This window comes from Manis pentadactyla, chromosome 13 (genome assembly GCF_030020395.1).
Source record: "Manis pentadactyla isolate mManPen7 chromosome 13, mManPen7.hap1, whole genome shotgun sequence".
Classification (NCBI taxonomy): domain Eukaryota; kingdom Metazoa; phylum Chordata; class Mammalia; order Pholidota; family Manidae; genus Manis; species Manis pentadactyla.
This window is the reverse complement of record NC_080031.1, coordinates 94,100,060-94,112,899: the sequence shown is the minus strand read 5'-3', so window position 1 is coordinate 94,112,899 and position 12,840 is coordinate 94,100,060. Positions and strand designations below refer to the sequence as shown.

At 35.4% G+C, this 12,840-nt stretch overlaps 1 protein-coding gene across 4 annotated transcripts in view; it reads right to left on the bottom strand.

Annotated features, from left to right (window-relative positions):
• The window catches only part of RAD50 (RAD50 double strand break repair protein), a 103,537-nt gene that overhangs the window by 28,472 nt on the left and 62,225 nt on the right, over positions 1-12,840 (bottom strand). For 3 of the 4 annotated variants that reach the window (XR_008993395.1, XM_036919200.2, XM_057490856.1), the window contains exons 15-20: positions 12,509-12,635; positions 11,860-12,053; positions 10,031-10,141; positions 9,543-9,635; positions 9,359-9,472; positions 4,068-4,195 (exon numbers count right to left, since the gene is read on the bottom strand). Coding sequence is in view for 2 of the 4 variants with exons in the window: in XM_036919200.2 (XP_036775095.2) it covers positions 4,068-4,195; positions 9,359-9,472; positions 9,543-9,635; positions 10,031-10,141; positions 11,860-12,053; positions 12,509-12,635 (767 nt within the window). In the remaining 2 variants the exon portion in view is untranslated. The remainder of the gene's footprint in view (positions 1-4,067; positions 4,196-9,358; positions 9,473-9,542; positions 9,636-10,030; positions 10,142-11,859; positions 12,054-12,508; positions 12,636-12,840) is intronic. The other variant, XR_008993396.1, reaches the window with a different exon arrangement.

Below are 12,840 nucleotides of genomic sequence, written 5' to 3'. Positions count from 1 at the left end.
AATGGCTGAATGAATGAGAGGACTATATTTAACTAGCTGAGAAGGCTCAAGAATCTCTTTGTCTAATTAACCCAGACATATATGGTCAATTAATATTTGATAAAGGAGCCATGGACATACAATGGCAAAATGACTGTCTCTTCAACAGATGGTGCTGGCAAAACTGGACAGCTACATGTAGGAGAATGAAACTGGACCATTGTCTAACCCCATATACAAAAGTAAACTCAAAATAGATCAAAGACCTGAATGTAAGTCATGAAACCATTAAACTCTTGAAAGAAAACATAGGCAAAAACCTCTTAGACATAAACATGAGTGACCTCTTCTTGAACATATCTCCCCGGGCAAGGAAAACAACAGCAAAAATGAGTAAGTGGGACTATATTAAGCTGAAAAGCTTCTGTACAGCAAAAGACACCATCAATAGAACAAAAAGGAACCCTACAGTATGGGAGAATATATTTGAAAATGACACATCTGATAAAGGCTTGACGTCCAGAATATATAAAGAGCTCACATGCCTCAACAAAAAAAACCCAAATAACCCAATTAAAAAATGGGCAGAGGAACTGAACAGACAGTTCTCCAAAAAAGAAATACAGATGGCCAACAGACACATGAAAAGATGCTCCACATCGCTAATTATCAGAGAAATGCAAATTAAAACTACAATGAGGTATCACCTCACACCAGTAAGGATGGCTGCCATCCAAAAGACAAACAACAACAAATGTTGGCGAGGCTGTGGAGAAAGGGGAACCCTCCCACACTGCTGGTGGGAATGTAAGTTCAACCATTGTGGAAAGCAGTATGGAGGTACATCAAAATGCTCAAAACAGACCTACCATTTGACCCAGGAATTGCACTCCTAGGAATTTACCCTAAGAATGCAGCAATCAAGTATGAGAAAGATCAGTGCACCCCTATGTTTATCGCAGCACTATTTACAATAGCCAAGAAATGGAAGCAACCTAAATGTCCATCGATAGATGAATGGATAAAGAAGATGTGGTACATATACACAATGGAATACTACTCAGCCATAAGAAAAGGGCAAATCCAATCATTTGCAGCAACATGGATGGAGCTGGAGGGTATTATGCTCAGTGAAACAAGCCAAGCGGAGAAAGAGAAATACCAAATGATTTCACTTATCTGTGGAATATAAGAACAAAGGAAAAACTGAAGGAACAAAACAGCAGCAGAATCACAGAACTCAAGAATGGACTAACAGGTACCAAAGGGAAAGGGATTGGGGAGGATGGGTGGGTAGGGAGGGATAAGGCGGGGGGGAGAAGTAAGGGGGTATTAAGATTAGCATGCATGGGGGGGTAGGAGAAAAGGGAGGGCTGTACAACACAGAGAAGGCAAGTAGTGATTCTACAACATTTTGCTATGCTGATGGACAGTGACTGTAAAGGGGTTTATAGGGGGGACCTGGTATAGGGGAGAGCCTAGTAAACATAATATTCGTCATGTAAGTGTAGATTAGTGATACCAAAAAAAAAAAAAAAAAGGGCAGTTCCTGTGTGGTAACCTCCAATGAGTTCTACACAAGAGTATAAAGGGCATATAAAAGGGTAGGCAAAGGGTCTGTTTGTGTTTATACAGAGGCTCAAAGCCTAATTGGGCTACCCCGAAAATGAACTAAGATACGATATGAAACAGAACTTCCAACATCAGCACTCTCGGGAAGACTCATGCCAGAAGACGATCATCAAAAAACCCCAACAAAGATCCACGCACTGCTACAGCTGTAGATGCATTCATCCCACCAGCTCCTGGACTTGCCATGGGAATGAAGGAGATATCTAAGCTGGCCTGTGCATACAGTAAAACAACAAATTTGACTGGATCTATGCTGTTGGAACTCAACCAAGAATTAGGAGAAGTGCAAATTGTAGCGCTCCAAAATCTTACAACTACAGACTATTTACTGTTAAAAGAACATAAGGGATATGAACATTCCCCAGGAATGGGTTGTTTTAATTTGTCTGATTTCTCTCAGACTGTTCAAGTTCAGTTGGACAATATCCACCATATCACAGATAAGTTTTCACAAATGCCTAAGGTGCCTAACTGGTTTTCTTGGTTTCACTGGAGATGGCTGGTAATTACAGGTATGCTTTGGTTATGTAACTATACTCCTATTATGTTAATGTGTGTGCGCAATTTAAGTAGTAGCTTAAAACCTATACATGCTGAAGTTACTCTACAAGAAGATATGTCAAAGAAATAATCAATCTTCCCATGTTTTCTGCCGCCTGCTACTTCTATAGCTTTTCTTCTTCCTTCCTAATTACAACCCTTAAATAGAATTCGTGCCTCATATCAAATTTACCGAGTATCATAATTCTTCCAAGTGGTAAAGATACCTCAAGACAAATGCTGGGCATAGAAGCTACAGGGCATAAATATGCAAAGAAATAAAAAGCTAACCATTTCAAACAATAAGGCTTCTCTCTCATTTACCAACTTTACATTTCCCTGTATGGCCCCGGAAGATGACTGGTTAGCCAGAGACGGGTAAGATTCCTCAAGGGAGGAACAACCTAAGACAGGCACAGTCACAGGGGGCCATCAGGTGAGAAATTGGGGATCAACAGAGGTGAGGCTTAGAACCTCACCCTCCCCGTTCTGAGAGAAATCTTCTGCATATGTGGATGTTTTATTGCCCTTGTCCTGCTTGGATTAACACATAGTCTACAGGCACACACCTGATATCTACATTTGCTCTCTTACAACACTAAACTATGTTTTCTACCTTTATCTTGTATCTACCTACCACTTCAGCATTTTATTAAAAATAATAATAATAAAGAGAGAAATGTGGTATCCACATATAAATCAAGTATAAAAATCAAATGAGTATTCATATTTGAACTGACTGTTTATAGTTCATAATGCATGAGCAAAACCGAAGGTTTCTGTGATGGCTGCCCTTGTACTGTTCACCATGTAAGAACTTATTCACTATGTAAGAATTTGTTCTCCATGTAAGAACTTGTTTGTTATGCCTCAGAAGATTGGAAACTGATGAAAATTAGGCTTGGGGTGGATTAATGATTGTGCATTGAGCATTGACTCCCCTATACAGAATTTTATTGTTGTTAACAACCAATCGATAAATAAATATGAGAGATGCCCTCACAAAAAAAAAAAAAAGTATACACTTCCAATGGTAAAATAATAAGTAACCGGGATGTAATGAATACAGTCAAGATATTGTAACAGCTTTGTATGGCGATAGCTGGTACCTAGAATTGTCATGTATATAAATGTTGAATCACTATGTTGTACACCTGAAACTAATGTAATGTAATACTGTGTGTCAACTACCCTTCAATAATAAAAAAAATAAAAAGAAAATAAAATTAAAATAAAATAAAATAAAAATAAAAATAAAAAAAGAATCTCTTTGTCTAATACAACCTTTTATGCCAGTCTAGTGCCATAGCATAACACCAGGTCCTACAGGTTCTGACAGAAGTAATCTTGAGGCAACTCTAAGGCAGACATGGCAAGAACACAATCTTTTCTGCTGAAGCAGAAAGGCAGCAACTACAGTAATTACCAGTAAAGCCAAATGCAAGAACCAGACTGATCTTTAAAAATACAATGCTCCAGTTATCACGTAATTACAACAGAGACCATCTAGAATGGGTCTCCACTAACAAATCGCTTCAGCAATAACTCCACTGGCAATATTATAGACTTATATATAAGCAGAAGCTCTGACACAGGCAGCGTCCATAAGCCATAATATGCTTTATGCTCGGTACCATTTTCTCGTGATGAAGACTGGCAGAAATCTGGGGATTTGGCACTTTTAATCCTGCCCATCACTACAGTATGACTATAAATTCTATATCACTTCTTGAGTAACTCAATTCATAAGGCCATGAAATACATTTGCATAAAAACTCTGTCTACCATCCTTTAAATCTCAAGGGACATTTAGGCTAAAGGCTTAAATTAAAAAAAAAACAAGACAACAAGGATTGAATATTTCTCACATTCAGTAAGACTTTTCTTTAAATTAAAGACTATTTTTAAAAACATACTTTTTCATTTGTAAAACCTGCATTTGACCCATTTCCTTCAAATGTTGTTTTCTTTCTTCTTCAACTTCTTTTAGTTCCTCGTTTCTTTTTCTTAAAGTAAGGTTATCCTGTAACCATCTTTCTTGTATCTAAATGTAAGTATTAAATGGATAACAAAAATAATCAAGTTACCAACATGTGATACATTAACAGAGAAGTAGTTATGCTGACAGGTAGTGCTAATTCTGCTTTACTTAGAAACATGTTAAACTCAACAAGAGGGAAAATAAACCAGTGTGAAGGCATCTCCAGGCTTGGACTAATCTGGATGGTCCATATGCACACCAAGCAAACATTTAAATGATGAAATAAAAAATATAACTGGATGTTTTAGTATTTTATACCTCCAGTCTATTGGATGATCTTGCATAGGAAGCCCACAATAGAGCCTACTGGTCTAAAAGATAACAAGAGAGCAATATTACTATCAAAGTGTCCCCCAATTGTTTTTCCCCACTTGTATTTGTCTCCTAACATGTGCCAACACTGTTAGATACTTTCTGTTGGGTATATCAGATAATCTTTACCTTTAAGTAGACAAATAATAATCGTATGAAGCATAAGAAGTTTCACAAAAATAGTATGTATCTATGTACTTAATGACACTTTTCCTCACCACTGTACTGGATTGAAAATTTTTAAAGTTAGCTCTTCTTATTGAGTAGTTTTGTCCTTAGAGGCCTGATCACTCAGCAGTACCAGCAATACCAACACAATTATTTCAGTAACTTTCCTGGTGATTATAATGAACTATGTTGTCAAGAGACAAATAGGGAACAATTATAAGCCGACTCTTGGAATTTGAAAAAGAAGTTTTCCTGCAGAAACAGTGGGGGTCTGACCCATAAAAGCCTGAACATAGAAACCTGATCCCAACTTTGGCGTCAGGACTCTCAAGGAGCTACGACCCTTCTGCAGTGACCCCTGTGCCTGAGGTAGACTCAGAGACGGAACTGGGAGAGAGGCTGGTCTTCAGCAGGATCTTCTTGCCAACAGTAATGGCAGAGGAATCACCAGGGAAAAAGGATTTGGGAGGTGGGAGAGAAGGGAAGCCAAGGACCTCTCTCATGTGCTTAATGTCCACATCCAACCTGCCCATCTATGAATCACTATTTTGAGGTTTTTTTTAAAAACTGTCATTAAAGCTATTTTCAGTTTTCCTGGAAATAATAATATAAACGTATCTACTAAAGGCATTACTACAAGCAGTTAAAGGTGGCTAATACGATATGGTCGTAAATGTCTTTTTGTTGCCAAGCCAACCTAATGTACTACTGTAGCTGCAGTGACCCTCCAAGATTCTTCCATGGGAGAGTATGCTTGTACTTTTTCCTTATGGGAACAAGAGAACTTGCCGTTGCTTTCAGGTAATAATAACACTGGAATTTACTTTCATGACTGCATGAAAGAACTCTTTAAGGGCTATCATATTTTTAGGTGCAATTGATTTCTGGCACGAAATACTGTCCTGGTCTGTTTACTTCATGGTCACCAGAAAGGTAGGCACTTCTTTCTTTTAGGTCAGCTTCTAATTGCTCTTTACTTTCATTCTGAAAGACAGTATACAACACAGTAGTTAAAAGAGCAGATGTAGGCTTTGGAGTCAGGTACACCTAGGCTCAAATCTCAGCATTACAACTGTCAAACTGAATGACTTTGGGCAAATTAATTTAAATTCTGAGCCTCAGTTTACTTGTATAAAGTGTTAACACCGCCAGTCATACAGCACTATTGGGAAGTTAAAATTAGTTAATACATATAAAGTAATCAACATGGTACCTGACTCAGTAATTGCCTTTTGAGTCAAATTTGTCCTTGTACTTTAAGCAGAGACAGTTCCAATTATAGTTTATAAAATAAAAGTGTCAGAGACAGGGAGGAAAGAAAACCAGATGCACTTACAGTACATCAGAATTGTTTTTCTATTGTATTAAGCAGCTTTACGATATAGACTCAAGTTCTACCTTTGTTACTCACTACTTTTGTGACCCTGGGCAAGCCAGGCCATCTCTATCCCTTCATCTGAAAAATGGAGACAGATTATTAAATTTTTTCAAATATTTAAAATTTGTGAACTAAATTTAGTAGAGCTTGAACATATAAATAAGCTGCTGTTAGGCCCCTCAACTCCTAATATTAACCCCAGTTACCAAGCTCAGATGATAGTTAATACACACACATGTACCTTCAGGGTACCTGTGACAGTAATATGCCGAACAGACCACAGTTTAATATCCACCAAAACTCTGGTTGGGAAAAATGCCGTTTCTAAAGGACTGCCTGGAAGCTATGCAGTGCTCTGGCTCAGTGATTAATAGTTGAGGGGATATATTAGAGCCCCTGGGGAACTTTAACAAAACATACATGCCTCTGCCAATACCCCAGAGATTCAGATTTATTGTCTGGAATGGAGACACAAAAAAGTGTATTTTTAATAACCCCAGGTGATCTTTAAAAATAATTAAGATGTAATTCATATACCATAAAAATCACCATTTTAGTACATTTCAATAGTTTTAGTATATTCACAAGGTTGTGTAACTGTCGTGACTAACTTCAGAACTTTTTATCACCCCAGAAAGATATCGCATACCTATTAGCAGTCACTCTCTATTTCCTTCTCTTTCACCCCAATCCCTTGCAATGTTAATCTGCTCTCTGTCTCTATGGATTTACCTGTTCTAGATATTTAATATAAATGAAACCATATAGTATATGGTCTTTTCTGATGCAATTCTTTCACTCAGCATAATGTTTTCAAGGTATGTGCATGTCATAGCATATATCAACATTTCATTCCTTTTTATGGCTGAATAATATCCCACTGTATGATATGATGGTTAATTTTGTATGTCAATTTGACTAGTCGATGGGATACCCAGATATTTGGCCAAACATTATTCTAAGTGTGTTTCTCAGGGTATTTCTGGATGACATTAACATTTGAACTGGTAGACTGAGTAAAGCAGATTTCTTTCCCTAATGTAGGTTACCATGTGGGAAAACCTGAATAGAGCAAAATGGTTGAGTAAGATGCAACTTTTCCTGCCTGACTGTATGAGTTAGGACAGTGGTCTTTTCCTGCCTTTGCACTTAAACTGAACCCTTAGCTCTTCTTGGATCTCGAGGTTGTTTCTTTTCCTAGTTCTCAGGCCTTTACACTCAGACTGGAATTACACCATCAGCTCTCCTGGGACTACAGTTTGCCAACTGCAGATCTCAGCCTCCATAATCGAGTAAGCCAATTCCTTATAATAAATTTCTTTATATACATATTTGTGTGTATACACACACACATACACATCCTGTTCTGTTTCTCTGGAGAACCCTAATACCTATGGATAATCACATTTATTCATTAAGTAGCTGATGACCATTTAAACTGTTACCGTATCTTGACTATTATGAATAATGCTGCTAGGAATATTCTAATACAAGTTTTCATGTGAACATGTTTTATATTTTTTTGGTTATGTATCTAGACATGGAAAAACCCAGGTGATTTTAATAGGTGCACCTAGCTAACCTTTGTTCTCTAACAGTAACATTTATTTTGGGCTTCAATCATACCACCTTCTACAGAACCTTATCAAGGGAGGATAAAGATGCTCAAACACATTTAAAAAAACAGTCCCATGAAGTTTGCTGACGACATGGTTTTTATCAAACCATGTCTATATAGAGTCCTCTTTTCCAGGAATGCCTATGGAGACATTTTTCTCTGGTTTTGGTTATAGGGAACTGGTTTCCTTTGAGCTCTGAGATAATGTCAATCTTAAATAATTGTGACTTCCTCTCTTCATGTAACTACTAGAATATTTAGCAAGCATATCAGATTTCACGGCCTACATTTTATAAACTTACTACTTTCCTGGTTTCATTACCTTCTTGTCCTTATTTCCACATTATCTCATTTTTCCATTAACTTAAAATGTTATTTGGCATTGTTCTACATATATAACATAGTAAATAATTTCTAGAGCAAGGAAGGTTACAAAAATAAACTAATACAGTATAAATAATTTTTGGAACAAGGTTACAAAAGTAAACTAATACAGTCAGATCCACTAAGTTTAGACCATCAACTTGAAAAGGGTCACAGGTTGGTAAACATTAATGATCTCGTGTATGGAGGGACATTACTGATTTATAGATTGCAATTTTAAACAGGCAACCTACATATAAGCTAGTGATAAATAAGTAGTTTGATATAAATGCATCATAAATTTATACAGTTATTCAGAATTTATTAGATGACAGAGATTTTATTTATCTTTGACAGACATTTGGGTATTTGAAATTCTTGGCACTAATGCCAGAGACCTGGTAGAAAGCTAATGACTACTCTTCAAAGAGATTTTTAACAACCACTTATAGCCAAGTGATTAAAGCATTCAAATATCAAGTTTTGTTTAAAACAGCAGGCACAGAAAAATGTTGTAGTTTTTAAAGGTATTAACTATCATGCTTATACAGGCGTGGTGAAGATAATTCCTTAATAGAGAAAATAAGTGATATAGAAATCAACTGAAAAATGAGTTAATATATAGATATTTCACTCTATATGAAATAGAAGGGAACGGAGACTTTAAGTTTTATGGCTTTCAACTTTTAAGAATGCATTATTACACCTCAGTCCCTGTTTTATGTGAATTTATCATATATAAAGATACATTAGAATAAGCAAGGAAAAAGAGATACATGCAGGATGTTCACTGCCAGTTTGCAATATGGAAAAAAGTAAACAAGTTATGGTACATATATAAAATGGAATATCCCATAAGAATGTGGTGGATCTGGGAGTTGAGCTGATATGTAAGATTAAATTGCATTAAGTGAAAAAAGGTGAATATGAATGGCAGGGTCCCATCTGTAAAAATATACACACACACATAGGCACACATACCACACACAAACAGATATATTGTCTAATCTGCTGGAATATGACTAAGAAACTCCTTTAAGAACAAATAAGTTATTAACAATAATGACATTTAGGAGTGAGACTGAGAATTGACAGAAGGGGAGGGAACTTTCAGTTTTATGGCTTTCATGTTTAAACTTTTAGCAGGTGGGTCTTTTATTGGAAATAAAAATGAAAAAAGGGAAAGAAGAAAAATGACTTACATTATTGGGATTACTTTTCTCTAGTGTACAACAGATGTATTGAAAATAAAAGCAAAAATTTTTTAATTAAGAAATTAAAAGTGTATAAGTGATACCATAAGCTGCCATCAACAAAGAAGACTTACCTTCTGTGTATCAATATCTTGTCTCATGATTCCCATTTCTTTATTTATATTTTCTTTGTGTTTCTCGCATTCACTTAGTTGAACCATTACTTTATTAAGTTCAGTTTCTTTTTGCTATAAAAAGGAAAAGTCTTTAAGTACAAGAAATAAAAATATATATAAATAAAATTAATTTTTAAATTACCTTCTTATAATCATCTTTCCCATCTTGAATATAATTGTCAATGTCTTTCACATAACCATGAATATTTTTAACCTTCTCTTTGATATCACTGATCTGTGGAAAAATATTTATTATACATACAGTGCTTGGGACCAGCGCATTTAAGATTTAATTCCAAGGTAACATCTTATATTAAGGTAACAAAAACTTAAAAGGAGAGTACAATGGAACACTGGTTTGGAAGAGGACATGGGTTCAAGTTTCTAGCACCAGCAAATTTCATGATCTCAGACAATTTCCTTTATCACCTACGGGAACGGATTAAATAGTCTCAATTCCCAAATTCTATTTTAGATCAAGAAGCACAATAATTAAGTTTAGTCCTCTTTCTAACAAGATTATGTTACAAATCTGAAAATATTTTTTATGATGTTTTTATTTCATGTGAAATACTAGTGTCCAACATGGTACTCTGACATAGTAAGTTTAATATATAAATGAAATCTTACTTTATCATGTGCTATTTTGCTGTTTGTATTTTTTTTGTTGATTAATTCTTCTTTTTCCTGCTGGTACTTTTTTAATGTTGTTTCCAAAGGGCTGACCTGCTCTTTAGCATCCTAAAAATATAAAAATCATATAGTCTTTTATAAAATTCCATTATCTTATTTCAGTCATCAGACTTTACTGTCATAATAAGAGCACTTTCTGTGTGCCTTAAAAATCGATTCATTTGCTCCTTCCAACAACCCTGTGAGGAAGGTACTGTTATTCTCATTTCATATTTCATATGAGTAAACAAGCACAGAAATGATTTGTCCAGGGTCACAATAGTAAATGAAGAAGCCAGTATTCAAATCCCACCCAGCTCCAGATCTCTCTTCCAACCACTATGCTATCTTGCCTCCACCACTGACTTGATTCTTAATCTACACCACATGCTCTCAATTATATGCGTGTGTAGCTTCAGGTGTAAGTTTTTAAGAATATGTTAGGGGCACATGTCAGCTCTATATGACCAAAGAATAGGGAAGCTCATTCAGTCCAAGGCTCTTTTTTACAGATGGGAATATGATTATAAAGGACACTTTGTCCTTAACACTTAGTTTACTAAGGCTAAGTAGATATTTTATGGTAATAAAAGTATACTGTGTACATTAATGATAGCAAAATAAAAACGAACAAACAAAAAGTATACTGGTACATTGATACTACTGTGCTGATACCTATGTTGGAAGGAAAGGGGCTTTTAAGCAATGATTTTACTAATTAGAAGTCCACATTATTTTGGCTTTGTAATATATCTACAACATAATTATATGATAACCTCTGTTCAAAATAATGATCCTCAAGCATTTTAAGATCCTGAGTAAAATATCTAATAAATTTATAAAGGCAGAAACAATTATTTAGTATTACTTCAATGTAGGTGTATTTTATATTGGGATGTGGTTTGGTGTGGTGGAAGTCAAATGTCTTTAACATCAGAAGACCTACTGAAAATTGACCTGGTCTCCTACTATCTGAACTTGGGCGAGTCACGGGACATCTGTAAGTCTCGATTTCTTTTTCTATGAAAAGGGCATTTAGTTACATATCTCAACAGGGTTACTGAGACACTGAATGGTTTAATGTCAAAGTTCTTTTATAAATAGTAAAACTATATAAATGTAAGGTGGTACTATTTTATACCATACTCTAAGCCTCTGAGCATTTGTAATTCAAAAATATTTTTATAGTATTTATTTTATAGAAATATTTATAGTAGTTAATGATAGATTCAGTAATATATTTAGTACTTATTGAATGTGTGTAATTATGAAAATTTAGATAAGACTTTCTAAAATTGTTCAAAAATGTAATTGCTTGGGTCTTAGATTTGATTAATCTGGATAAGGGATGTCAAATGAGTTCCATTCCCTCTAGCAACTCAGTGCCTGGTTACCATATTGTGAAGGACTCCAAGGCTACAACTGGAATCAAACAGAAAAAGTGATTGAATGAAAGGCAGTGTCTGCCATGAAAACAGGATCTGGAGATAAGACAAACCTCCTAAGCAGGAATCTTTATGGAGTCAGCTAGCCACCACCTGACAACCTGACCACTTCTAATAATAGGAAGTTTATTACTTAACCAGGCAGCCAGTTCTCATTATGGCCAAAATCATTCTTCCATAAAATTTTACCTATTAGTACAAGTTCTGTCACCCAGGAGCCACACAAAGAATTATACCATTTTCATTTGATCCTCACAATAACCAGTTTAGCCACTACACCAATAAACAGCACTTCATATATTTGAACTCATTTAAAAAACAAATGTATGTGAATGTTCTTACCTTTATCTCTCTGCTTAAGGATTGAACTTCAGTGGATAATTCCACAGTCTGCTCCTCCAGTTGCTGACGACGTTGTAAATTAGTGGATATCTGAAATTTCTCTGATTTAAGTTCATTTGTTGTACTTTTTAGGTGTTGAATCTCTTCCTGCTGGTCCTGTATAAGCTTACGATTCAATTCAATTTTACTGGAAACTACACAAAATATATTGACACAGTAATTAATATAAGACAGAAAATACTATGACCAAGCTTCCTTCCAGTTTTTTGGTCTCTGGAATTCGCAGAGGCTGAGTTTCTGTGAGTTCCACCCACTGCAACTCAAGTGCCACAAGAACTCCTCCAGCCCCCAAACCTGCCTGCTGTCCCCTCCTGGCCACCTATAGGTGAGGCTCACAGGACTGGTTTGGCCAACAAAGAATAGAGCTCAGCTGATACTCATCATTCAAAATTTCCCATTACTCAAAATCTGTTGTGCAAAGCAAGGAAACAGAGAAGTGAGGCTTTTGAGAAAAGAGAAGGAATATACTGTGGATTGGAAAGCAGAAAGACAGTCTCTGTCCACATTACAGGTATAAAATTCATGGTAAAAAGCACATGCTGGGAATGTTGCAGTCTTTATGTGAACATGAGGAAATAGACTATATTACCTGTATCTAATTTGTGTTGTTTTTCTTGTTTTTCTTGGTTTACTTGTTGAACAGTTCTATCCAAGTCTAGTCCTTGTAGCTTAGCTGCTTGTTGTGCAATTTTTCTTTCAACATCTTTAAGTTCCATCTAAAGAATAAAACAAAGTTATTTTCTTTAAGAAACTTACTGCATTATCATTATTCAAAAATCTTTAAAACTAATTTCTATTATTTTTTAAAATCTATATTTGTAACTACTTTTAGATATAATTTTAATTGGGTAAAATGAAATTAATTTTTAGTAAATTACATAAGTAAGAGAAAGCAACTAAAAATGAAAAACAGAATGAGTT